The 27,659-nt window shown below is 40.2% G+C and overlaps 2 protein-coding genes across 4 annotated transcripts in view; one reads left to right on the top strand and one right to left on the bottom strand.

The window, feature by feature from the left end:
• PLPP1 (phospholipid phosphatase 1) overlaps positions 1-23,476 on the top strand; it is a 113,577-nt gene extending 90,101 nt beyond the window's left edge. For both annotated transcript variants that reach the window (XM_068535344.1, XM_068535345.1), the window contains exons 4-6: positions 8,856-8,913; positions 20,947-21,123; positions 21,686-23,476. In XM_068535344.1, the coding sequence (XP_068391445.1) occupies positions 8,856-8,913; positions 20,947-21,123; positions 21,686-21,817 (367 nt within the window). In that variant the 3' untranslated portion in view covers positions 21,818-23,476. The remainder of the gene's footprint in view (positions 1-8,855; positions 8,914-20,946; positions 21,124-21,685) is intronic.
• MTREX (Mtr4 exosome RNA helicase) overlaps positions 22,106-27,659 on the bottom strand; it is a 131,246-nt gene continuing 125,692 nt past the window's right edge. For both annotated transcript variants that reach the window (XM_068535342.1, XM_068535343.1), the window contains exons 26-27: positions 23,665-23,769; positions 22,106-22,254 (exon numbers count right to left, since the gene is read on the bottom strand). In XM_068535342.1, the coding sequence (XP_068391443.1) occupies positions 22,202-22,254; positions 23,665-23,769 (158 nt within the window). In that variant the 3' untranslated portion in view covers positions 22,106-22,201. The remainder of the gene's footprint in view (positions 22,255-23,664; positions 23,770-27,659) is intronic.

Genomic DNA, 27,659 nt, shown 5'->3' with positions numbered 1-27,659 from the left:
ACCTTCTGAATTTTTATAATGAACATATCTTATGTAATAAAAAAAAATACAGAAATTCCTATTTAAAAAGTCTTGTTCCACCCCTACCCATCTGATACATTGGAGGAAGAGAGTACAGTTATAGATGATTTTACTGTAAGAAGGTTGGTGCTAAGACAGACGTGTTCATTGAGTGCTGATGATCTCTCCTTTGTAGAGAAAGAAAGGGCAGTAACTTCAACCTAGCTGTTCAAGAAAGGTTTCTTGGAGGAAACAGTGGCTCTCATATAATAATTATTAAAGAAAAATGGGAAGCCCAGGCCAGGCAGAGGGACGAATAAGCGCAGAGAGTGTGAAACATGGTGTGTGCTGGGAAATTTAAGTAGTTTGGTAGCAGATGAGAGATTGGTGGGGCTTATGAAGGGTCTGTTATTCAGCAGTTTGTGCTCATGAAGGGTTTGAAACAGGAGAGTAACTCTGTTTTTATACTTGTAAAAAATATTTAGCTTTCCTCCACTTAATTCTAATCTAAATATATACTAAAATGGGTAATTTTAGCAGGAATCGATATAATTTTCTTTTCTCTTAACAGCAGGAGTTGAGATACTAAAGGAAATGTGACTTTTCTGCTTTTCTCCATCATGTAGAAAGGTTTCTCTAAGTGGCACTCTGCTAGTCCTGTAGCCTGAGCTCTACTGATATAATCTGGTCTAATCTGAAAGGAACCAAGAGTGACCTGTCTGGCCAGCTTCCTGTTGGGCTCTAATAATTTTACATCTATGTGGGCCTTTGTCTCTTCTCTTGCCACTGGCAGCGTCTGCTTCAGCTCAGATCTAAAGTTCTGCATTGGTGCAGTTCTAAAGACAGTTTTATTGATGTCTTGAGCCTCATCCTTCTTGACCCTGGTGCCCAAGGGTTGGTGGTGATTTCATGTTCTGTGTTAGGGCTGGAAGTGGAGCGTTCTAGCTAGGTGCTAATAGGCTTTCTTGGCCTTGGTGTTGTCTTTTTGGGGGAGGGCTTAAACTAAAAATCTCTCCATCTTGCCTCTAGCTAGCAATCGTGCCTCTTAAAAAAGATAAACAGCTTTGAAAGTGATTTAGAACTGTCTCTTCCTTCTGTCTTACTCTGAAATCTTTTCCCTTTTAGCCAGTAGTCTCCTTGTTCAACTGTTTTCAAAAGGAGGTTGGTAGGAAAGGTATTATTAGTTGCCACATCGGAATACTTCACACTGTGTCCTTTGTTTAATCTACCGCTTGCCGCTTGTTTCCTTTTTAACTGGCTTAGATAAGGTGGCTTAGGTGATTTGGAGTCTTTTTGCACCAGGTCATGAATTTTCCCCCATGCCAAAGGAAACTTGTGACCTCTCTTCCCCTAGTTAGTGCACCTGTGCATGTTTTACCCTTTGTCATACCAACTCTCTCCTCATCTGTTGTTAGAGTCACACAGTTTCCCTGATGAGAGTTTGGGACCATTTCTTCCCGTCACCTGATTTTCAAGACACGCACAGTTCTACTTTCCTTTATCTGAAGGTTCTCAGCAACTTCCTACTTTCCAGATTCCTGCGTTTTGCAAGATTCTTCCCTAGACACAAGACACATGATCATTTGTTTTTAGTCATCAAATGGTTCATTAAATCAAGAGTTAAAAATACCCTATGCATGTACCAATTGTCTCCTACTTTTTTTCTCCTTTTTTTCATTTTCCGTGGTCCTGCTGGCTTCTCTCCCTTAAGTTTCATGATCTAATATCTGCGGATATTTGATTGTTTGGTATATGATTAACTGATGTTAGTGGCTATGCAGTGGTGTTTGATGCTTTAATATTAATGAGTAAAATTGAATAGTAACATGTGACTTATTTCAGATAGGCATATTACTTTTATATATAAAGTGGCTTGGTTAAAATTGACCCCATATAATGTGGTATAGCTTTATATAGAAATATAATAAAATCATGGTAAAAATAATTCAAGGAATGTATGACAGGGTTTTTGCTGCTGATGAAATAAGTTTTCAATCTCTGGGTGGTTCAAGGATATAAGATGAATTTACATTATTTTTTGTTGTATTTTATTTAAATTAAATTGGTTGGGATCACCTTATGTTCCTCCACCATTTATTACCTTTGTCTTTGTATCCTTTAGAGCAGAGATACTCTGCAGTTCTTGCATTTCTAGATAGTCTGATCTCTTTAAAAAATCTTCCTTCTTCAAACACTCAGTATTAAACTAACATGTGTATTGGCTCTGTTACTTGTAATAACCAGAGTTAATATACTGAATTTCAGTGGTTTTAAATTATGTGCATATTTTTTTTATTGGAAACACAACTTGTGATATTTAAAAATACACATAAATGTCCAAACATTTGATTGAAAGATGTGAAAACAGGCTTCTAGGGCCTGAGTCACTGCTGGGTTCTGGGCATGAACTTATAGGTAGAGAGCTGCTTTTGTTTTTGTTTTTTAAATAAGGACAAAGTTTATTTTTTTAAACTTTATTTATTTATTGATTGATTTTTGGCTGCGTTGGGTCTTCATTGCTTTGCATGGGCTTTCTCTAGTTGCGGTGAGCCGGGGCTATTCCTTGTTGCGGTGCGCGGGCTTCTCATCGTTGTGGCTTCTCCTGTTGCAGAGCATGGGCTCTAGGCGCCTGGGCTTCAGTAGTTGCGGCACGTGGGCTCAGTAGTTGTGGCTCACAGGCTCTAGAGCACAGGCTTAGTAGTTGTGGCGCATGGGCTTAGTTGCTCCGAGGCATGTGGGAATCTTCCCGGGCCAGGGCTTGAACCCGTGTTCCCTGCATTGGCAGGCGGATTCTTAACCTCTGCGCCACCAGGGAAGTCTCGGGGAGCTGCTTTTTTACTCCAAGTAGTAGCATGGTTGGCAGAGAAGCTCTCAGGGAAACTATTGCTCAGGAAGAGGAGTTTGGGGTGGGGTGTGTGTGTTTGTGTGTGTGTGTGTGTGTTTGTGTGTGTGTGTGTGTAGTGGGGAAGAGGTTTGTAGGAAATTTATAGCAAGCATATTGAAGATACTTTGATTACCATTTAAAATATTTTCATATATATATATATATTATCCCTATAATAACAGGTTGTGTTTCTAATATCATTACTGTAAAATGTGAAAGTTTTTTTTTTTTAATCCCCATTTGATAGTTTTCCCCAGAGCCACTGTTAACAGTTTGTGTATCCTTTCTGTTGTTTTCTATGTATTTTTACATTAAATGTGAAATATAGTTTTATGTGGTTTACATAAATGACATTTTAAAATATATCCTGGAGATAATTTTTTGTCGGTTCACATAGAGTTACTTAATTCCTTTTAGCTGATTTGTAGTATTCAGAAAAACAGTGATAGAATCATCTCTTGGGTCCTTGAGTTGCCAGCAGTTTTGCAGCAAACATCTTTGTGCTGGTGCTGTGTTTCTCTAGGATGCCTTGATGCCTTGAAGTGGAATTACATATAGATAGATACATTTAGATAGATGTTGCCAGACCACCCTCTTAGAAGTGTGTGCTTGTATCAATTGAGTATGAAAGTACTAATTTGTCCCATTTTATAGCCTACTTGAGTCCCCAAGTATCTTAGATGTGAGTTTTTTTAAGATAATAACTTGATATCTCATTGCTTAAGCGTTTAGTAACAGTTATTGGTTTTACAAATCCTTTTGAAATAAAGTAGGATGAATATGGGGAAATTGTTCATTAAGGGTCATTCCTCCTATGTACCGTTGTGTGGGACATATTTTAACTTTTTTACAGGATCAGTCCATGTTTAAAGGTTATCACAGAAGGGAAATTTAACATGTCCTTCAAGTTAATTTGCTGTTATGTAAACTTTATAATCAGGAAATAACGTTTGGAGAAAATGCCCCATTTTGCAATTTGACTTCCTTTTATTTGGTCTTTATAGCATACAAAGAACAAATTAGTGTTCTCTTAAGATGATTATTTGCACATAGATGACATTTATTTTGTCACAGATCGTCTAAGTTCTTCTTCATATATTCACACATGTTGCCATGTATAAGCAGTGACTCCTGTTCTTTCTGATGGGTGCTCCCTTCCTGGAGATGGCAGGATTAATGTTGATGCTGGGCTTGCCTGCCATTCACAGGAGTGGAATCATGGTATGGTGGGAAAGAGTTGGGAAGATTCAGATTTAAACCTCAAAGTGATGTGACTTTTGAGCTAGTTGCTGAACCTCTGGGAGGTTCCGTTTTCTCTATGTGTAAAATAGGATTGACAGTTCCTATTATGGGGGTTTTTGTAAAGAGTGGAAATTCTGTGTATTAAGTACCTGAACATAGAAGGTACTCAATAGCTTGTAACCATTAACAGTCTTTTGACAACCTTTCTGCTTTAGAACGCTTTAGGAAGCAATTTTAGGATGAATTTTAGGAGAAAAAAGGAAATTCTCCTAATTTGCAACAGAGCCACTTTGGCATACCCAGTGAACTGGTGGAATAGTAATAATTGGAAACATTTGTGAGTGCTGGCCACTTTATAATTAAAAACAAACTGTTTTTGCCAAAGTATTGTGTCTCCTAGTAGAGCAGTTTATTTTAGATAACATTTTATTGGTTCTAAGTCTTGTTTAAAAAAAGATTGCTTCTAAAGACGCAGACGTAGAGATGGACTTGAGGACATGGGGAGGGGGAAGGGTAAGCTGGGACGAAGTGAGAGAGTGGCATGGACATATATACACTACCAGATGTAAAATAGCTAGCTAGTGGGAAGCAGCCACATAGCACAGGGAGATCAGCTCGGTGCTTTGTGACCACCTAGAGGGGTGGGATAGGGAGGGTGGGAGGGAGACGCAAGAGGGAGGAGATATGGGGATATATGTATATGTACAGCTGATTCACTTTGTTGTAAAGCAGAAACTAACACACCATTGTAGAGCAATTATACTCCAATAAAGATGTTAAAAAAAAAAAAGATTGCTTCTATTTCTGGCAATATGGAGGATTAGAAATGCTTACTGATACAGTTCAACTAAACATGCTAGATGATATAGCACACATATACATATGCACATGTTTGTATTATATATTAAAATATACATAAATCTTAAAATACATATAAATCTTTTAAATAAGTAGCTGAGCTGGTGGGAGAGTAAAGGAATTTTTATGAGGCTGGGGTCAGTTAATGCTGTAGATTTGATGTGTGCCCTGAAAGTACCTGCCAATTCCTGGTAGCCTAGAGCCTGAGTTTTGATAGTCTCTGAACATGGGGCACAGGAGATAAAGGCTGAGGCCAGAGCAGTGTAGAAAGACAAATGGAAGGCCCGTGGATACTATAAGGACTGTCAAAGGGCAACATCCTCCCAGGAGGAACCATCAAAAAGAATTCTTAATCATAATATCATACTTGTACTCTTCTGAGGCCAGAATTCATACCATCTGTGTGGCTTAAAGAAAAAAAAAAAGGAGAAGTTTGAAGTGGATTGATAGTGAATCCAGCAGAAGAGAACACATATTTCTGGAAGAATTCTCTTTAAAGCAAGGACTCTTAAGCTTCCCTGCATGCAGAGTCCCAAGAATATGAGCTCATACTCTAATATAAATGAACATATAATCTATTCTAAGTGAGAGTCAGCAGATAAAACAAACTACATAATCTCTCAAAGATTGCAGATATTAGTATTACCCTATAGAATATAAAATCAACATATCTGCTGTATAGAAGTAAATTAAGAAGAGACTGAGAAGATGATGTAGGATCAAGAGAATCAAAATTCACTAGACAGATTTGCCAAAGATCCAAAGAGATCTTCTATAAATGATACATACATAGTAATTTAAATAAAAAAACCAGATTGATTAAGCAGATTAGACACAGTGAAAGGGAGGGAAGACAGACCTGAGGAGACTAAGATTAAAAATAGAAAAGAAAGGTTAAGAGATGTGGTGGGATAGAATGAAATGGTCTAACATGTTGAATCAGAATCTCAGAAAATGATAATAGGATGGAGGATACATAATTCAAAGATGAAATGATTGAGACCTATCTATCCAAAACTGGTGAAGTATACAAATCCTCAGACATAGGAAGCCAACAAATACTAAAACAGATAAATAAAAGGAAATTCTTACTTAGAGACATGATAACAAAACTGCAGAATGTTGCAGACTTTGGGGGTAGAGGAAGCAATTACAGAGAAAAGACATATAACTCAGAAAGGCATGGCAGACATATGGCTCACATTTTAACAGCAAATGTAGAAGCCAGAAGATAGTATGATGATATCCTCAAAGTGATGAGAAAAAAATCATCAACCTAGAATTCAAGGTATCATCATTCAAGAATTAATGCAAAATAAAGACATTTTCAACTAAAAGAATAACTAAAGGTGTAACTGTTTTGTGTTTTTTACTGTTTTGTGAGTTGGGAAGAGGAAAGGAAGAAAAGTCAGGTGGTAGGGGAAGAGCAGTGAGGTGGCTAGGAGGTTATTTGTGATTTAACCTCCTGGTGAACCCCAGAATACTTAGTAAATTCCATTAAAAAATTAAGAAACACTTTGTGTGAGTTGATTGCTTCTGATGACTGATAAAAGCTGGATTTGGTTGTCTTTGCAGTTTGTAAGGCTGAATGCTGATGTCGATGTTATGGTGAATTGAGGAGTAGGAACTCAGACCCTGGGGGGGTGGGATGGGCGGATGGCTGTGAACACTCTTAAGGCTGTGGTTTTGGGGTTCAGACCAGGTTTAATGAGTTCTCCCAGGAGAAAGGGATGCCCTGGCTGACAAATGTTAAGAAAAAAAGTCATCTTAAGTTTGCTATTTGGAATAGAATCCCATTCACAGCAAGTTACATAGACAAGACCAGTCTACTTGCTCATTGTTTACTAGACCATGCCTTGGAGTTAGTGCAAACAGCTGCATTTCAGAATATATTTTTATCTCTGTAAATTTTCTTTTTGAATAGTCTTTCATAAGCTTTGATGGAAAGCTAGCTTAAATTGTTACTGTATGTATCTACTTTGATCAGAGTGGCTATAGTGAAGTGAGATGGTAGTCTAGGATTGGTTAAAATCTTAAGAACAGAGCAGCGTTCTTAGACCAGGGCCAAAATCTTAAACTTTTCAGTTGAGGTCACTGTGATGAAAACAATCTGCATTTTGACTACTCTTTGGATTTTATTAAAGTATCCATACAATTGTTTGTTCATTTGTGAATTATGGACATAATAAAATGCCCTTAGAAGCTGTATCTCCTAGAGACTTCAATGAAGAGATTTGTATGGAATATGAAAATAATTTGAATTCATGTTTTCGGTGTTTTATTGTTTTCTTTTGAATGGAATATGAAAATAATTTGAATTCATGTTTTCGGTGTTTTATTGTTTTCTTTTGAATGGAAATAAAAGCCAATGTTACCGTGATGTGTTTGATAACTTACTGTGGGTGAAGACTTAGAGACTGAGTCTCTAAGCTCTCCCTTCATGTTTTTAATCCCTGTCTGTCGAAGTCAGAGCCAGACTTCTTTGGCTGATCTTAAACTGGATAAAATATCTGTTTACATATTCAGAATAAACAACTAAAAACATTTTGTTTTCAACTAATGAAATCACCCTGTGAATGAACCAGAGGTGTTCGAAGCCATTACATGAGTTTGGTTTTTATGATTTTTGTGGCACAATCTACAGTGAATACTCTGAACATGGAGTTTCAGTGAAACTTTTAACTTGCTTGGCTTTGAGAACATTTCTGTGATCATGGTCACGTTGGCTTGATGGGACTTGACAATCCTTGAAATTGGCTTTTATTAACTTTAGGCTCTTCAATATAACTTACTGAAACTAGCCATAAAATATACAGAACTCTGCTCAAATTATCTGATTTAAAACAAGGATTTGTATTGATCTTTCGATAGCCAAGTAGTTGGGAAGGCTAAAAGTGATTTATTTTTCTTGTTTTACATAGATTAAACCCAGGATAATTACCAAGTTTCGTCACGTAAATCCTATTTGGCACAGGAAGTTGGAATATTCTCTTTCTTAGGAATGTATCTGATTATAAAAGAGACTATCGTAATTCTTGGTGGAATCATCATCAGTATCTGCATAGGAAATCTCCACTCTCCTACTTACTCTCAGTTGCCAAACGTACACACATGACTTTCTGATATGTGTTTTAGGAGTCTTTTCTCCTCTCTGAATCAGGGGAACCAAATTCCTTTTGAGCCAAATAGGGTGTAATAAGTAAAATACTTAAGAACCTGGTTCCTCTTGGTTTTGTTCTTAAGTGCAATAGAATTAAGTTTTGTAAGCATGCTGTCATTTTTAGGTAGAAAGATGATACCTAGATGTTTATAGACTATAATATTGAAAGAGCTGGTTCATTTGGTACAGGACTATCCGTGCACAGTGTGAAAATAAATGTCAAACAAAAGCACTTAATCTGGTGGGAAATCTAAGGCAAGATGCTAAAATAACACTTTAAAATTTTTGAATTTATTTTTTAAAAAGTAGTCAACTTGTGAGTGTTCCAAAGGAGGTATTCATTACTGCTGTTCAGGGACAAACCCTTCAAGTGGAAAATAAAACTTAAATCATGGTCATAGAAGTTTTTATGTAATAAAGTTAGGCCACTTATGCCAGTTATGGCTTGTCATGTATTACTTCAGAAATGCTTGGCAAGTTTGTTCTCAGCGACTCATTACCCATCCTAAAAGTATCAATAAAATGATACTGAGTAGAAATCGGACCTCAGACCCTCCTAGGACTCTTTAACTGCCCCCTGCCCCACCCTTCTGATTTCTGAAGGTAAGGGGAGGGAGCTGTGTAGACTGGGGAGGTAAGGAGATTTATGAAATAAAAAATATTCTTGGTCTCTAGGAGAGAAAATTAATGTTTCTCTTCTTTCTCTTCTAGATTGTCCTTTTACTCGGGCCACTCTTCGTTCTCCATGTACTGCATGATGTTCGTGGCAGTAAGTACTTTGTGTCTGTTGAGGGTGGCTTACGTGCTGCCTGCACTTCATGTGTTCAGGTTTGGTGTCCTCTCCTGTGAGACCCCTCTGACCTTCTCATCGGCTTCACTTCTCAGTCAGCTGTAAGCCGTTGCTGGCTGCACTAAGTTCAGAGGAGAACTGGATGCCTGTGCTCCTGCCAAAGCCAGTTACAATTGTTTGAAACAGCTTTTTGTCCTTCATTTAGAGGAAGCAGACAGGCGCGTTGTATAGCAAGCTGCAAATTGGGAACCTTCAGGATAATAGGGAGTCTTTACTCCTGAAGCAGACAAGTGGTCGAGGACACTTGTCACTTTTCTGACAATGGTAGAGGCCTAAACCGATAACCATCAAGTCTGCAAGCCTGGTGCTAAGAATGAGGTGACGTGTCCCCTTACTTTGGGACACATTTTCTGAAGAGGTTTTCTGGAACATACGAACAGCTTCTGCGTAATCTCAGCAGGTCATTGCTCTGAAATACAGGCCAAGGTGACTGCTGCTCCTCACAACCTCACCGGACCGAGAGCCCTGGCGTCATCTGCGTGGCGTGGGTGCCGAGCAGCCTGCCTTCCGTGGGGGCTGCCGGGGTGAGGACTTTTGATTATTGGATGTGAAGGCAGCTGTTGTTGCTCCTATTTGAGCAGGTTTTATTTCCCTTCCACTTTGTGAAACATCTCCCAGACTGCTTTCCATGGGACTAGAAAGGTTCTAACTTCAGGGAGAGCCAGTTGCTGCTTCAGGAGCTTGTCATCTATACAGTCTCCCGATGGCGATTCTGATTGCACTTGCATTACACAAAGTCAGCAGTGAAGAGTTAGAGAAGACTGGCACCCATATTTTGCATATCAAACTAGAGATGAATGTGTAGTGAGAGTAATTAGTGGAAGACCAGGCTTTAGGGTACACACAAGGGGTCTTTAAAAGTCAACTTAATTGACTTTTATTTTTTATAATGTCTTCTGTGTCTGTGTGTCTCTCTGTATGTATAAAATTATCAAGATTTGGTGGGAAAAGAAGGGAGAGGAGAAGATCTCTACCGTAACAGATCAGCTGTAATTTTTGTCTTGATTTTCTTTGTAAGTGGATTTTTTATATAGTTGTGCTGTGTAAATTTGTTGTTTCCCATTCCCCTTCCCCCTCTGATCACATTAAGTGCTATATGATATTAAATTCATGACATGGATTAAAGATTCACGATGTGTATTGTTAAGAGTAGCCTGCTGGGAGTTATTTGGTTTCATTTAGAGAGAATTTAACATCAGTTTTACCAAATCTTCCTTTTTTTTTTTTTAATTCTAATTTATTTATTTATTTTTGGCTGTGTTGGGTCTTTGCTTCTGTGCGAGGGCTTTCTCTAGTTGTGGCAAGTGGGGGCCACTCTTCATCGCGGTGCGCGGGCCTCTCACTATCGCGGCCTCTCTTGTTGCGGAGCACAGGCTCCAGATGCGCAGGCTCAGTAGTTGTGGCTCACGGGCCCAGTCGCTCCGCGGCATGTGGGATCTTCCCAGACCAGGGCTCGAACCCATGTCCCCTGCATTGGCAGGCGGATTCTCAACCACTGCGCCACCAGGGAAGCCCCTCTTCCTTTTATTTGAAAAAAAAAATTCCAAAAAATGAAAGAACGTAAAATTTATAAAACGTAAAAATTGCAGATGTGTTATATAAAATTCAAACCCAAACTTCAAAACCTTTTCAATAGAGCTAATTTTTGGCTTCTTCAACATTTCTGGAAATTGCAAGGCTTTCATCTTATGTTAATTTTGTGAGGAAGCAACAGTGTACCAATTCAGCAGAATTTAGAGCTCCCTTTTTAAAATATTCACCCAAATGTTTCTGAAAATGTGCCATGGGAAATGTGACTTATTTGACGGTAGTAACAGCAAATACTGTTCTAGCAATCTCTGTTCATTTATCTTTCTAGGAAAAATTACCATGTTTTCTAAAGGGAGCCACCATATTTTTTTCGCTTTAAACAGGAAATGGGGACTGGGGGAGAAGGGGAAGGCTGGCAATGGCTAGAGCTATTAATATATCCTGAGAACTTTTCCCAAAGCAAAGTTTGTGACTATACTGAACGGCTTTTGAATGTTTGTATGCCCCAGAGCCAGACATCACCAGGGCTACTTTTGTGGTTTGTTATTCACTCACCTGTGTGTCAGTATCTTTAAGTCCCGTTTTATGAGAGAGAACTAAGAATCTGAGGTTTGGTTGATATTGATGATGATTTGCATTTACACTACTCTTAATTTTTGACTCCTTCTGAAAGCTCCCATGAAGTAGGAGTGGAGGGATGATTGCCACCCTTCACAGATGGGGAAATAGGGGCCTTGGGAGGAGGCTGCTAAGGTCTACAAGCTCTCTGGGAATCTCTTGTTAATCAGGCTCCCTTGCTTTGTTGACTACTTGAGCTGGACCCTCGTCCAGTTATTTCGAAGAAGGTCAGGTGATGCAGATCTCTGAAAATAAAATGGTGACATATAACTTCCACCGTTTTTTTTTAATAAATTTATTTTATTATAAATTATTATTATTTTTTTTGGCTGCTTTGGGTCTTCGTTGCTGCGCATGGGCTTTTCTCTGTTTGCGGCGAGCGGGGGCTACTCTTCGTGTGGTGCACGGGCTTCTCATTGCGGTGGCTTCTCGTTGCGGAGCATGGGCTCTAGGCACGCGGGCTTCAGTAGTTGTGGCATGCAGGCTCAGTAGTTGCGGCACGCAGGCTCAGTAGTTGTGGCTCGCAGGCTCTAGAGTGCAGGCTCAGTAGTTGTGGTGCACAGGCTTAGTTGCTCCGTGGCATGTGGGATCTTCCTGGACCAGGGATCGAACCCGTGTCCCCTGCATTGGGAGGTGGATTCTTAAGCACTGCGCCACCAGGGAAGCCCGCCACCCACTGTTTTTAATTTCAAAGAATATTCTCAGCTGTATCATACTCCATGCCTTATATTTATTTTTGCTCTTCTTCTTTGCTCCTTGACCCTTCTTAAAATATCTGTATATTCGCTCAAATAGAAACTTTTACTGAGCTCTTTTGTGAAAATATGAAATTAACGTATAGAGGATGAAATTATAGAGGGCCTCGATGGCCAGCCCACTCTGTGGACACCCAGGAGCAAACGAGGAGGCAAATTAGGGCTATAAGCAGAGGGCAGATTACCTCAACTTTAGTTTGGTGATTGGGTCAGTATCAGCTATTTAGATGTAAAGGTATAATGCAAAAGAAAAAGTTCAAATAGGTTTGTCATAGACCAGGAAATTTCTGGAGAAGCAAGCAGACCAGAGCAGCCATGCGCTGCGTTTCACTGACTCTGAGCAGTGGAAATATTTAGTTGATGTGGATGTAGGCTCCAGCTTTTATCTCAGCCCCTGAACACACAGATGTCTCCTTGCCTTCCAGCGTTCACATTTATATACCACACTTAACCACTATGCCCCCACCCCAGATTCCTTAGGCAATGACTCGTCTCGCTCCCCGAGGCATCTTGGCATCATGTGTCAGTCCCAGATTCGGGTGGACATGTAGTCATTTAAATCCTCTCTGAGGACAGTTTTTGATAGCCAGAACTTCCCTGTCAATTCCTGACACCCAGAAATTAACTTCTGGTTACAAATGTCTCTTAAAGAAAATACCTGACCATTGTTCTGCTCAGGCAGGGAGTGGAGCCCTGCACACTGTATAGCGCCTGGAGTTAGACCTGTGAAAACCACCTAGGTTGGCGGCAGCACAGGGTAGGGTTGCACGTAGCCAGTTGATGTGCTTAGTGACTCCCCTGGAGTTTGGCCACGTGCCAAAGAGTCCAAATTTACTTGATTGTTCAGGAAAAGAGGAATGGGATGAGACTGTCCTTTTTCCAGTACAGTAAGGAATACCCTGAAGTACTTTTCCCAGCACTGTCATATTTTGGCTGTAACCCCAGAGTGTTTCTATCACTGCCTGTTATGAAATTTCTATATGAAACTCTACAATAGGAACCCAAGTACCTCTCAGTGTCAGTGCTTCAGCTTGGCTTCCCTCCCTGCTGCAGAATGCCTTGTATCTGGGCCTTGCCCCCATCTCTGTGTTTAGATAGTGCTTGCCCCCATCTCTGTCTTACTCAGACCCTCTGACACCACCTACTTTCCTCAGCATTTGTACAGTCCCTCATCTGGCATTGACCATACACTACCTAGCACTGTTGATATTTCATGAAGATGTTTCCCAAACTGTGAATTAATGTGAGCATTGGGCAAATGGCCCATAAACTACATGAATCCTGCCTAATTTTAAGGTAGGATTTGAGATTTAAATTTAGGAACTCTGTGAATCCTAAAGATGGTAAAATTAAAGTCTAGAGAAGAATAAACTGAGGCCTGCCTTGCAGTGCTCTCCTGGCCAGGTCTCTCATCAGATGAAGGTGGAACAACACAATGTGCCTGGCTTGGTATTAGAAGCAATGTTTCAAAATAAGTAGACCAAGGTATATTTCTTTGTGTTGAGCATGCTGTTGCTAGTCTAATTCAGGGGTTGGCAGATTTTTTCAGTCACAGGTCAGATAATATTTAGGCTTTCTAAGCCAGGTGCAATCTCAGTCGCATATTCTTTTTTTTCAAATAGCCCTTTAAAAATGTGAAAATAATTCCTTGACTGTGGTTGAAAATGGGGGGGGGACCCTCTTATTTTTTTTTATATGATTTTTAAAATTTTATTTATTTTATTATTTTTGGCTGCATTGGGTCTTCATTGCTGTGCGTGCGCTTTCTCTAGTTGCGGTGAGTGGGGGCTACTCTTCTTTGCAGTGCACGCGCTTCTCATCGCGGTGGCTTCTCTTGTTGCGGAGCATGGGCTCTAGGCGTGCGGGCTTCAGTAGTTGTGGCACGCAGGCTTCAGTAGTTGTGGCACGCAGGCTTCAGTAGTTGTGGCTCACGGGCTCTAGAGCACAGGCTCAGTAGTTGTGGCGCACGGGCTTAGTTGCTCTGCGGCATGTGGGATCTTCCCCGACCAGGGCTTGAACCCGTGTCCCCTGCATTGGCAGGCGGATTCTTAACCACTGCACCACCAGGGAAGCTGGAAACCCTCTTATTTTAAGAATAAAGTACAGGTGTACCTTATTTTATTGTGCTTCACTTTATCACACTTCACAGATAGTACGTTCTTTGTAAATTGAAGATTTGTGGCAACCCTGCACCAAGCAAGTCTATGGGTGCCATTTTTCCAATAGCATTTGCTCACTTCGTGTCTCTGTGTCACATTTTGGTAATTCTCAAAATATTTCAGACTTTTTCTTTATTACTGTTATATCTGTTGTGGTTATCTGTGATCAGTAATCTTTGATATTACTGTTGCAAAAATATTACAGCTCGCTGGAGGCTCAGATGATTGTTAGCCTTTTTTAGCAATAAAGTATTTTTAAGTTAAGGTATGTACTCTTTTTTAGACAAAATGCTACTGCACACTTAATGGACTGTACAGTATAGCATAAACATAACTTGTGTATGCACTGGGAAACCAGAAAATTAATGTGACTTTCTTTATTGCGATATTCACTTTACTGCAGTGGTCTGAAGGCAAACCCACAATATCTCCAAGGTATGCCTGCATTAAGAGACTTTATGATGCAATAGCATTTTATAGTTAAGTGTTACAAGGTCAGTCTCGGAAAGGCAAAATAAAAATGAACCAGCTTCAAAAAATACCTTGTTCAACAATCAAATTTTAAAAATGAGGTTGTACAACTAGATCCTTTAATGGAAGCTAAATGTTTTTTTTTTCTTCAGAAGTTTTAGACAGCAAAAGAAAGGTGATATCCTATTCTTCAGTGATAATAAAATAATGGAAGAATGTTTACATAGTGTCATAGACATTGAGTTTCCTTATTTTTTAAAAAAGTGTAATTTTTTACACAAAAGGAAAAATGTGTACACCTTCTTTTTTCCAGTGTGGTCCTGTGCACTGGGAAGTCCTCACTGTTTATTCTGACAACGTTGTCTTTGTGACCCATATCGTGAGGCTCTTCATAAAGTGGCTCACAAGTGTTAGCTTCTCTGTGTTTTGGGGGAGGCCTCTCTGCACTTGGCAGTGAAGCATTTGCTGCCTGCACGGTGGAGCGTCTTCCTACAACCCTCCTCTCTGGGCTTGAATATCTAGTTATTTTGAGCAAATTGACTCCTGTCCTTCCTGCCCTAAGGAATAAGAACATTGCCTTTATGAATCTCTAGTAATATCCCAGCTAAGCAGCTTTTATTTCTTTAAAAATATCAGGCATAGTAGCTTATATTCAACCCATTTTCAGTAGGTTTTACTTTGCTAAGAGAGATTGGACACTTTATCCTGCATTGAGCCATAAGATTTACATGGGGTTTTCCTGACCAGAAGCCCTACCTGAAGAGTGGCATTTGCTCATTTTGGAGGCAAAAACTACCCCTGAAACCTTCCTTTTCACAAAGGCCAGTGGTGAGGCCTGGTTTCAGTGAGAGCATTCCTTGGAGGATATTGGTCAAGTCGCAAGGCTAATTCTCTTCAAACTAGTTTCTGCTTTCTGAAACTGGGCTCTGCAGTCAGTGGTTGTAATTGATTTGCTCTGAGCTCTTGATTTGACTCACTGGTCAGGTTCAAGACAGGGAGGAATAGATAGACCTCACTGCAGTTTCCTTTTGGGGCCTTGAGGTTAACTCCCTCTCCCTATCACATCCTCCTGTGGTATTTGTCTATCCTCCTCCTTTTAATAGATGAAAATGGGGGGAGGGAGGAGTGTAACGGTTAGTGAAGTATATGCTGTATCTTTGTCTTTCCTGTTAACTCTTTTTCATTTCCCAACTTGTGTCTCCTGGAAATCCAAGGCCTGTTGCATTTTCCTGTATGTTAGAGCAGGGATGCCACCAGGCAGGTTCATGTGTTCCTTTTATAAAACATGACTGTTCTCTTAAATATTTCAGGACACTGTTCAAATTTGTGGGGGAGGTAGGCATAGGAGGTGCAGTCCTTTATACGTGAGCGAAGACTGGACACCTAACTGGGGATCCTCCCCCATCCATTCTCTCTCCTTGGCTCACCCTTGTGTTAATTCCCTTTGCTTCTCCTCTTAAAAACTTAGTTACCACTGCAAATCCAGCTCAGTGTAAATCCCTGGATTAGGCCCTCTTTTCTACCTGCCTCTTTATGTCTACAAGTCTTCCACTGCTGACTGGCGTTTTGTGGATTGCCCTAGTGACGAAACTCGCCAGCTGCATTTGTTTTCATCCTTTGTTCCTTTGCTGTCCCGCACTGGGGCTTCATGAATCCTGTACTATTACAGCGTGAAGCTTTTGCTTCTGGGAAGCACCTCAGTGAAGTGCTGCAGGTTATTGCTTTTGTTCTGCCGTTTCCACCTTGTCTTTTATTTCTAGTTGTGAACTATTTTGGAGCTTTTTCCTTCACCAGAAAGTTGAATGTTAGGATTGGGAGGCATCCAGAGGCTAGAATCTCTCATCAAGCAGTACCCCCTTCCCCCCAATGAAATACCCACTGGGCAGGTCAGTTAGCTAGGCCAAAGTGAAGCATGTTCAGAGAAGAATCTTAGAATGGGCCTGAGAGAATGATAGATGAGTCATTCGGCTTAGGGGCTCACACCCTTGTACTGTTTGCAGAAAAAAAGTCATAGAAGTAAATCCCATGCCTAGTGCCACAGTTCTCTTGTAATGGTGCCTTCAGTGGACATTTAGTATGTTTGTTCTGATGTGGGATTTTATTTTTCTAAGTTTTTCTCCTTGTTTGAACCCAGGTGTACGAACAGCCTGTTTTCCTTTTCATTTGAAACGTACCTTTTTAAAAAGTAAAACTCTCTATCATTTGAGTCACAGAAATTCAAATTTAAAAATAAAACAAAACAGGATTTTGGTTAAACACACAGAGGCGGCTGTTAACTGGCTTTTTTTTTTTAACATCTTTATTGGAGTATAATTGCTTTACAATGGTGTGTTAGTTTCTGCTGTATAACAAAGTGAATCAGCTATACATATACATATATCCCCATAACCCCTCCCTCTTGCATCTCCCTCCCACCCTCCCTATCCCACCCCTCTAGGTGATCACAAAGCACCGAGGTGATCTCCCTGTGCTATGGAGCTGGTCTCCCTGTGCTATGCGGCTGCTTCCCACTAGCTATCTATTTTACGTTTGGTAGTGTATATATGTCAGTGCCACTCTCTCACTTCGTTCCAGCTTACCCTGCCCCCTCCCCGTGTCCTCAAGTCCATTCTCTAGTAGGTCTGCATCTTTTTTATCTTTTGGTTGTGAGCAGCTGACTTACGTAGATCTCCTAGAGGAGAGGATGGTTTATAGTAAAGACATACATGGATTAGAACAGGCACACCACCAGGAACAGAACTTTTTCCATGTGTCTCACTGACCACCTGGTTTTTTACAGTGTGGCTGCCACTCCACACCGTGGCTGCTTCATTCTTTTCTATTAAATGGCTCGTTCTTATCTAACCATAGCTTTTGCTTCCTCTTTGGTTTGCAAGTAGCCTATCACGTATCCATTAGGTGCCATTTCTACAACTTCTGAAAATAGAGAACTCCTTCTTACTCCCAGCGTAAATCCCAGAGGGCACATTACAGCCCAGCAGATTTCTAGGTCAAGCCTGTTCTAAGTCATACTCAGTGCCCTCCCAGAAAACAAGGCAGGGCTATGTGGTCCCCTTCAGTTTTGTCTGTGGATCAGCAGTTTTCCCCAGAGGGAAAATTGAAAGTTTTTTAAAATAATTAATTAATTAATTAATTTTTGGCAGCGTTGGGTCTTTGTTGCTGCACGTGGGCTTTCTCTAGTTGCGGAGAGCGGGGGCTACTCTTCGTTGCGGTGCGCGGGCTTCAGTAGTTGTGGCTCACGGGCTCTGGGGTGCATGGGCTCAGTAGTTGTGGCTTGTGGGCTCTAGAGCACAGGCTCAGTAGTTGTGGCGCACGGGCTTAGTTGCTCTGCCGTACGTGGCATCTTCCCGGACCAGGGCTCGAACCTGTGTCCCCTGCGTTGGCAGGCGGATTCTTAACCACTGCGCCACCAGGGAAGCCTGGGAGAATTGAAAGTTGTAGATGCTGCCACTGAACCAGTCTGGTACCATATACAACATTGGATATGGAGTTCTGTAAGTTCTAAATCTTAAGAGATAAGCAATTGAATGCCTTACCTCTAATGGGTTGAGTGCACATGTGATTAACATATGCATGTGTGGGAAGAAGGGGAACAGTGGAGGTTGCAAAGGCAGGGACCTACAGAGCCTTTTTATTATCAGCTCTGGTATTAAAGCATGAGCTGTCCCTGTATCTAGTTCTAACGTAACAGGGCTGAGGAGCATCAGATAGTCAGCTCCTCTGAGACAGGGAAAGATGGAGGAATGGAGACTTCTTTTTAATGAAACATACATACTTTCTTCTCCCCTCAAAGGACAAGGAGTAGAATTTTAAAAGTTATAAATCCACAAAGTCAAAGAATGGAAAAGGAGACAATAAGCAAGAGGTAAAGATTCTGGAAAGCAGTTAAATGAGTGGTAGGAGGAAGCCAAGTCTCTATCGCCTCCAGAGAGTGGGAGCTTAAAAGATTTGCACTGCAGAACCTGAGAAAGGATGAGGAAGTGGAGCCACCAGAAAGACAGCATGGTGTGCTTTGTTGGACCGGCTCATGTAGGACAGACTTCTGGCTGGCAACATGGGAGGCGAGTTGTCGAGGTCTGGAGTTGTTTAGGGCATGTCAACTGTAGAACTCAGTTGACCCAAGGTTCAAGAAACTCAAATGTTTACCGCCTTGGGGTCTACTGAAATGGAAGAGTCTTCCCAGGGAAGAGCAGGGCTAGAGGTGGTGCCCAGCTTTTGTAGAGCTACATTGAGTACCCTGGACCCAGGGAAACACAGAACAGGCATATAGGAAGCACACTCAATTAACCAACCTCACCCAGAGCTGAGAACTGTTCTGTGACCAGAGCCGGCACTCAGGCCATATGGCCGTTAGTCAGCAGAAGGGCCAGAACACAGAGTGGAGCACAAGGTTAGGTGTATGATCACAACTGGGGAATCCCAGAGCTCCCACAGGGGGAGTGACCTCTGGATCCACACCGAGGGGACCATCTGTACTTGGGTAGACGTGTAAGAAGAAACTAAGTACTTAGAGGGTAAAGGGTTCACCTCAAGTATATTGCAACTTATTTGGTTACTGATCCGTAAGTGAATGTTATTTTCACAGGGATGTTGAGGAAGAGATTGGGGCAAATTAATACTTATTTAACAGATGTCTGCAGGCTACCTAGAGTCAAAGTCAGGGTTCTTTCAAAGGAAAGTATTGTTAGAGGGATTTTAGAATCTTAAGTGAGGAAGAGCCTTAAAGTTCTGTCTCTGAGTTTCCTTTAGGTTAGGACTAGCTTTACGTCCATTTTAGAGGTTTTCTTTGCTTTTTGGTTTTTTTTATTGCTGTGTCGCTAGCAGGGATGGGTGCAGTTCTCCCTAAGATGTCTGCATTCATGTAAGTATTTGTAATTCTTAGGTATATGTTTTTATAGTCTGAATAACCCATGCCTTTAACCCTTATCTGAAAAGGTAGCTTAATAATAACCAGAAGAGGGTCAGTTAAACTTGATATATGAAACTTGGCTTCAGCCCTAGTCAAGGAACTGTCCTCCTTAAAATGAACAAAAAGTTTCCAATTAAAATAGAACGAATGAGGTGAATCTTATCTGGCATGGCTGTGGTACCTAATTGGGCTTCAGTTGGCACATGTCAACTTTGTTACAACCAGAACCAACTATCTTCCCAACTCTAGAATCTTGAGACAAGCCTCTTACTCCTTAATGTTTTTATAGCTTCAACAACAACAAACAAAAAAAGGGGAGAGGAGCTCTACAGAAAGCCAGTAGCACTTCAGCCAGCTAAGGAGTCCAACTCAGTTAAACAACTGGTATGCTCTTTTAGGGTTAGATGTTTATACTATAAAGTACTTGATAAAATTAGACAACCTCTGGGGCTTTGCCAGGTGCTGAGAACTGAACACACACAGCAGTGCCCAAAGAACTGGAAATAGATTTGTGTATCTATTTTAAATAGGCAGCATCATTGGGTACAGCCACATAATTAAATGCGGTCCTCAGAAAACAATTTAAGTATATGAGCCATAAATTACTGAGCAGAGTTTTTAAAAATGAATATTAAGAAGTATATTCTTATTGGATAGAAGTTAGGAAAAAATTTTTTTTTAAAAAATGAGACTATATTGGCTGAAAGGAGTTCATAGGAAGCTATTCCAAATTCATTCTACATTACAATCTTTAGGGATGCACCCGAAGTCAGAGGCAGGCTGACATGGCAAAGGCAAGATTCTCAGGTCTGATTAGAAAAGTCATAGAACTTAAAGGGTACAGGTGCTATTGAAAGAATAGACTCCTTTACTGGATCAGGACTAAACTACAAACTGTATTATTTACTTAGGCAGATTATTGTATTTACTTATAAATACAGATTATTTATTTAGTCTCAGTTGCTCTGTTAAATAATTTGAGGCCAGAGGAGCTCTCAAGTAAATTGTTTGGGTGAATTAAGCAAACTTAGTTCCTAGATAGGCTGGGTAGAAAACATAGTAGCCTGGCCCAGGGTAAGGGCAACCTGTGCTCAGAATGCTAGCAGTTGATCTCAAGACTCTAAACTAATGACAGACAGTTATAATTCAAACTGGAAGGTGAGGAGCTGCCCCCTGAAATCCTAGAAGGTCAGAAACACTTACCTTGTTCATAATTTGAAGAGTGGTCTAAGTAATAAATGCTGTTACTAGGGCAATAGTTTTTATTCTTTTAATTTTTTATCCTTTTGGTTTTGTTTTGGGATTAATTTTTAGGTATTAATGAGTACAAGAACGCTTGCCTAAAGCCCTGTTCCATATATAATAAATAACAGATTATTTAATGAATATTAATACTTAGTGACTGTCATTTTAAACATCAGTCCTTTAGCAATGTGGTGATAATTAATATAAAACATAGTCTCCAGTTGGTATGTTAAGCTCTTTTCTTTATTCTTATCTTTTCTGTTAGCTTTATCTTCAAGCCAGGATGAAGGGAGACTGGGCAAGACTCTTACGCCCTACACTGCAATTTGGTCTTGTTGCCGCATCCATTTATGTGGGCCTTTCTCGAATTTCTGATTACAAACACCACTGGAGTGATGTGTTGACTGGACTCATTCAAGGAGCTCTGGCTGCAATATTAGTTGTAAGTATACAGGGCAGGAGCCTGAGAAACACTTGGATAAATAAGTAGAAAAATATGTCCCAATGAGAAAACTATGCTAAGGCAGAGAATGTGGCTCAATAATTGCTACTGGGTAAGGACCCCAATGTTATTAAAAGTCATTTTAGGATAGATAGCAAATAATACCTACGTTACTTACTCCTTGCAAAAGTTATTTAAAAATTTACTAAATTTTTTTTTTAATTGTAAAAAGCTCTGGCTATAAACAGTTTTCTTTTTAGTGTGAATTGAAAAAAAAAACAAAACTGATTTACATGAGGAATGACACTTTCATTAAGGGCTAGCAGAGTGAAGCTATCTGCCCAATACATAACAGAGCAACTCTCAGAATGTCCTTAACAAAAATTCCTGTTAGCCACTAATTTATTCATACCCTTAACCTGTACCCTGTAATGTATATCCTTTTGTTTATATTTATTTTTTGCACACTGCTTATTGCAACTTTGTATATGGTTTTTAAACTTATTTAAAATTGTATCATTAAATACTTTGCCCCATTCTAAATGTTACCTGTTCTATACAGGCTGTATATGTATCAGATTTCTTCAAGGAGAGAAATTCTCCTTTTAAAGAAAGAAAAGAGGAGGACTCTCATACAACTCTGCATGAAACACCAACGACAGGGAATCACTATCGGAACAGTCACCAACCTTGAAGGTGGCAGAGTGCCCAGATGAAGCTGGCCTGCTTTCTAAAGGAAAATGATTGCAACCAGAAGGCAAGAGGATGCGTCCTTCTTCCCAGTATACAAGCCTTTAAGGGGACTGCTGCTACTGTACCTCTTGGATGCCCACTTTACCTGTGTGTATATAGTTACATTTAACACAATGGTTATCTAATAGCTCTAAGTTCATTACAAAAAATTTCAAGCCTTTCACTAAAACAAATGCCCCACCTGTACATTTTTTTATTAAAAAAATGTAATGCTTATGTACAACTGTGTATGTAATATGCTTTCTTAGAATGATGCTTGATTTAAATATAATACATCAGACAGGTGGTGAACAATTTAAAATCCCACATTCCTTTAGCTGACTCTTTATAAGTAGAGGCTGGCAGCAAACACAATATCTCTCTTGATTTTGGTGATTCCTAAGAGAAAAGAAAATACGGTTTAAATTTTCAAGACCACAGAGAATGTAATTCCCCTCCCCTGGGGTTTTGAAGACAGCACAACAATCCTGATTAAATTTGGTGAGAGGGCAAGCCTGGAAATTACAAAACCTTGCTTGCCTGAAAGACACCTAGAGAAGTTCACAGTCACCTCTGAGAGATGGGAAACTTAGAAACCAGACCCCTGTTCTCAGGACTCTTGAATCTAAAGTACCCCGTGTGTGCAGGGGTGTCTAAAATTATTCAGAAAGACCAGAAGGACTAAGCTGTCCAAGAAGTTAGTTGACCCAAAAGCATGAATTTTTCAGCCTGTAATGGAAGGCCCTACATTTCAGTTACCATGTGAAATTCTTTCTGGACTAAGGAGAAACAAATTTTATCATATAGAAGTTTACAAAACTAGACTTAAACGTGGAGTGATTAAAGAGGTCTGCCTCTATTTAACAATGTTGAAAATATAAGCCAGTTTTCATAAACCTCTTCTTAGGATACTAAGTTGCTAGCAGAATCACTAGGTTTGACTGTGAGCAGCTAATAACTCAGAGCAACTATGTGGCTGCTATTCTTTGATGTTTTAATTCATAGCCCTTTTTCTTGGCCAGCATTCAGATGGAATGAAATTATTTGCAAGCATGTATGCCTCCCCCCATTACTACCACCTTGGTCTAGCCGTTCTTTCCTGATCTGGTCTTCCTGCTTCCACCTTGCTAATCTACAGACTTGCCTGTGGTGCAACAGCAAGAACTGCCTTGTGAAACCCAAGTCAGGGCACACCACTCCTGTGTTCAAAACCTCCAATCATTTCAGAGGAAAAAGCTGAGGGCTGGGAGCTACATGACCATTTCTTTTCTTCCTCCAACCCCTACTATTCTACTCACTGTTCAGCTGTGCTCCATCCACACTGGCCTCTTGTTGTTGCTTAAGTATATCAAGTGTCTATGAAGGACCTAAATGCCACCTTCTGAGTAGGGGACCCTAGGCCATTGTATCCATCCTCCAATTCCCCACTGTCTCTTCCTTTGTTTTTATTGCTACCTGATATATTTTAATTGTTGACTTGTTTACTGTCCACCTCCCTGCACTAGAATGTGAGCCCCATTAAGGCAGGGGTTTGTATCTTTTTTGTTCACTGCTGTATTCCCTGGTGCTTAAAACAATGTCTGGCACACAGTAAGTGCACAATAAATATTTTGAGATTTTATATGTATTCATTTACAAACTTTTTCCAACACACACACACTGATATTTTCTTTGAACACTACGAAATGGCCCTTCATGGCAATCCAGTGAAGAGCATCAGAAAATGTTCTCCTAGGTTGTGGTCAAGAGCTCAAGTCTCAACAGGATTTGCCTAAATTATTAGAAAAAACTTATGGGCTGGATACTGACCTTCTGAAAATTTATTTTCCAGCTCAGTGTTTCCAATGGCTTTTGCTGCTTGACACATTTGTCGAAGTAGTTCTTCCAGGCGCCTCATACAACGAATTATGCTGCCTGGACAGAAGAGGAAACAAATCACTTGTAAAGTGTAAATAATCAGGAATAGCAGAACTTTTGTGAAGATGCAAGGAAGGTGAACATGGGATGATTAACTAATAGTACTTTGAGGGACTTCTCCTGCAGTAAACCAGTAGTAAACATGACTGGTGACTGCTAGGCACCAGGAAGGCTACAAAGATGAAAAGTTTAATTCCCATCCTTGACTAATGGTAGAGAGAGTCATGGATTTATTATAATGTGTTGACACTTGCTGTTAGAGAGGTAACTAAACAAAATGCCCTGGGAGCACAGGAGAGAGCAACATGGGTGAAAGGTAGCAAAGGTGACATATAACTTGGGTCTCTTATGAATGAGGTCCCTGTCAGGCAGTGACAAGGGAAGACCACTGAGACAATGTAGGAAAGCAGCTATTCAAGGACCCTGAGTGTGGCCTACTACGGCCTCTGGATACTATCCTGTGAAGAGAATGCAACAGGGAATTTTTAAGCACGGGGATTAACAGGATCAGATTTGTCATTTTAAAGGTGCAATCAATCATTCTTCTGGACCTTAAATAGACTCTTTTCATCAGTGCTTTCCTCACACAGTGCATCCTCAATGAAGCATAAAAGAGATCAGTCTCTTCCCACTGGATGTGACTCCCTGTCTGCGACAAGTGTTTGCATCAAAGGTGAAGTTGTAAACACAGTTTCACTTCTGTCAGACTTGCACGAGGAGGGGCCTTGGGATCCTTTCTCTTAAGTGCTACCTGCCTAAGTTTAAAACTCTTGGATTTCATTTTTAATGTCTGAAATACATTAGGAATATCAGTTCTCTCTGATATGCAAGCTGTTAACTCACACTTCAGGTCCTTATTTAACTCCTTGCAACACTGGAAGAATTCATTAACATGTATCAAGTTCTTGTAATACACTCCATGTGCAGTGTTGAGGGCTCCTTTTTACCTTTTAATGCCTTCCACATTATGGTACAATGTGCCCAAGGGAGAAAAACAGTAGAGAGATTTAACTCATAAAGCAGAAGGGAATTTGAGCTTAGACAAAGGCAAAAATATAAGCCATATACCTAAGAGAGTCATCAGGATTCAGCAGGAAGTGCCCGTGTACATGTACAGCACCTTTTCTCTCTGAGAAAATGTTGCACAAGGCCCTGGGCTGGTAAGGACAACATGCCTGGTTTCTGAACCCACCTATGGGCCAGAGTAAGCAGAACACAGAGATGCTAGTTCACAGCGAGAGGTTTATGGGATGAGATTGGTCAACAAGAGGACCACCAGCACGTATGTCAACTTGAAAGATCAATGGGGATACCTCTCTTAAAAGGATGCTATCATCTCCTACTTATAGGATGTTCACCTAATCTAGACTTGGTTATAAAAGGAGTGAGCTGAGACACCTGGAGTTAGAGGAAAGAAGACTGGATGGTGACTTGGATACTAGGAAAGATTCAGCTAAGTAATTAGCTCTATGATCTAGGCCCTTATTCTACTCTTATTTCCCCTTCTCATTTGTAAGGTAAATGATGATAAATGCAATTTAAACAGAGGGCTTACTTTACCTAACTGGATTTGTCTCACTTGAGATATGAGATGCACAAATTCTGTGACAGGGGCAAAGCTCTAAAGGAATGTAAGGTCATAATACAGTCCTTGAACCAAAATATTCAAAGTTCATACTTTATTGTCCTTCCTCTTCTCCCATTAAAAGGTCCATGGAGTTCTTGGAGAAGTAGGGTCAAGACTGATATCTCACCTCCACATATACATACATCTTACCATAATCCTGGCTTTCTTATTATTGGAGAGTAAAGTAATTGATGTTTATAATAAGACTTAGGCATCAAGGAAAGGTGAAATAAGGCTGAGTATGTTTTGAGAAAAAAGGGTGATGTCCAACATTTTCTGAGTACTTTGTGGCAGGTCTATAATCTATGTTTTGTGTAAATTTTCTTGTTTGACCCTTACAGTTCCATGAGACAAGTACTGTTATCCCTATTTTACAAAAAGGGAAAAGAAGAAGCTCAGAGAAATTATAACTTGACCAAGGTCAGAGCCGGGAGTATATGATGGAGTCAGGATTTAAATCTAGACACTAAGATTCTACAGCCTAAGCATTTAACCATATTATATTATAGTGCCTCACAAAAATGATTTATCTATATTTTCTATAAAAATACTATCATAAATTTCAGTTTTAATTAAATTCAGTCTATACATTTAAAATAATCGAGAAAAAATTGTAAATATTTAGTAAGATTTTCAGGTCATACTCTAAGCTCCTCACTTCTGTTATAAATCTTCATTGCCAGGTAATGCCAAAGAATTTGCAGTAATGGGTTTCAAGAAGTAGGAAGTGGAAATTGGCAAGTAGGATCCAGTCACAAAGAGTCTGTTTTCTTAATTCGGCAATCAGAGTAATGACTTGTGATAATTTCAGTGAAATGCGGGACTAGGTTACTATGGCTCAAGAAGGAAATGGGAGGTAGGGAGTTGAAGATGGTCTATTCTCGACTACTCTTTCCAAGCCTGGCTTGTGAAAGGATTGAGGGACTGAGGATGATGACGACAACAAGATAACTTCCTAAATAATGACGGCAGCAGCGAACATTTATTGACTACTTGGGCCAGGCACTGTACTAAAGGCTCTACAGGCATGATATTAACCTCACAATACGAGATAAGAGCTATTATTATTGCCATTTTATAGCTAAGGAAACAGGCACAGTTAAGTAACTTGCCCAGGAACATTCATCTAGTGAGTGGGTAGGATTTAAGACCAGGATATATGCTCTTGCTCTTAAACACTGGATGTTATGTTGGTAGCTGGAGAAGACATGGATGAGAAATATAAACACATTCATATGCTAAAATGGAAGCAGAAAGGACGTGACTCAAAGACTGAGAAGGTGCAGAAAACAGTGAAAGGCGGCCCTGGAACTGAGTGCAATTTCCTCTTAAGAGGAAAATAAGGGAAAGGATATATGCCATGAATTTCTAGGTTAAGACAGACCTAGTGGCATCTCCCTTTCCTCTGAAGCAGGAGTGATCACCTAGAAATCTGGGGCAAAGTTGAGGCAGATGCTTAAGGAGAGCGGTGAGGATCTGGAATTGCCTCTAAGAGAAGTCTCAGAGCCAGAGAGAAGTCCTGCGTGGAGGACATAGTCTCTGGACGTGGACAGACCAGGGATTACATGCATGATGTTAACCTCATAATATGAGATAAGAACTATTACTCTTCCCACTTTATAGCTAAGGAAACTAAGTAGTAGACGGCATCTACTACTTGAGGGACTGTACGAGCAAGCTGTGGGAAAGACTAAGTGAGGTAGAATGTTCAAAGTGTACCTAGCTGGTGCTCAATAATCTCCTCCTCCTCCTGCTACTTCTATTATTACTAGGAAGGTTTAATGTGATTCTGAGGTTACAGACTATGGCTTTTGATGACACCAACTATACAATTATTCTCCAGCAGAACTCTGCTGTGAAAGTATAGGAATAGAGAAAGTGAATTATTAGACTGATCCAGGTTGGTGGTGCATAAGGCAGATGGAAAAACAAGAATATCAGTTGCTTCCTAATTCTCTCTCCATGACTAGAAAAAAGGAACTGTGTTTCAGAAGGAAAGTTCTCTGTAAGCAGTGGCTGTGTCCTCTCCACAGCAGGTCTCCAAGAGAATGAGGAAGCAGCTATGTGATATCTACCTGGTGTTTACTTCCTGTTACTGAGACAACTCATTCTGACACCAATAAACTATACTAAGATTTTGAAAATTAACAGAACAAATGCTGCTTCTTTTACTAGCAACCTTTAACAGAAAAAAATAGTGATTTCACAGAGGATGTTGTTTCCAAGCAGGAAGAGACTGTCGTTAGCCACTTCCAACATT

This window comes from Eschrichtius robustus, chromosome 2 (assembly GCF_028021215.1).
Source record: "Eschrichtius robustus isolate mEscRob2 chromosome 2, mEscRob2.pri, whole genome shotgun sequence".
Classification (NCBI taxonomy): Eukaryota; Metazoa; Chordata; class Mammalia; order Artiodactyla; family Eschrichtiidae; genus Eschrichtius; species Eschrichtius robustus.
This window is presented reverse-complemented; position numbering and strand designations above follow the sequence as displayed.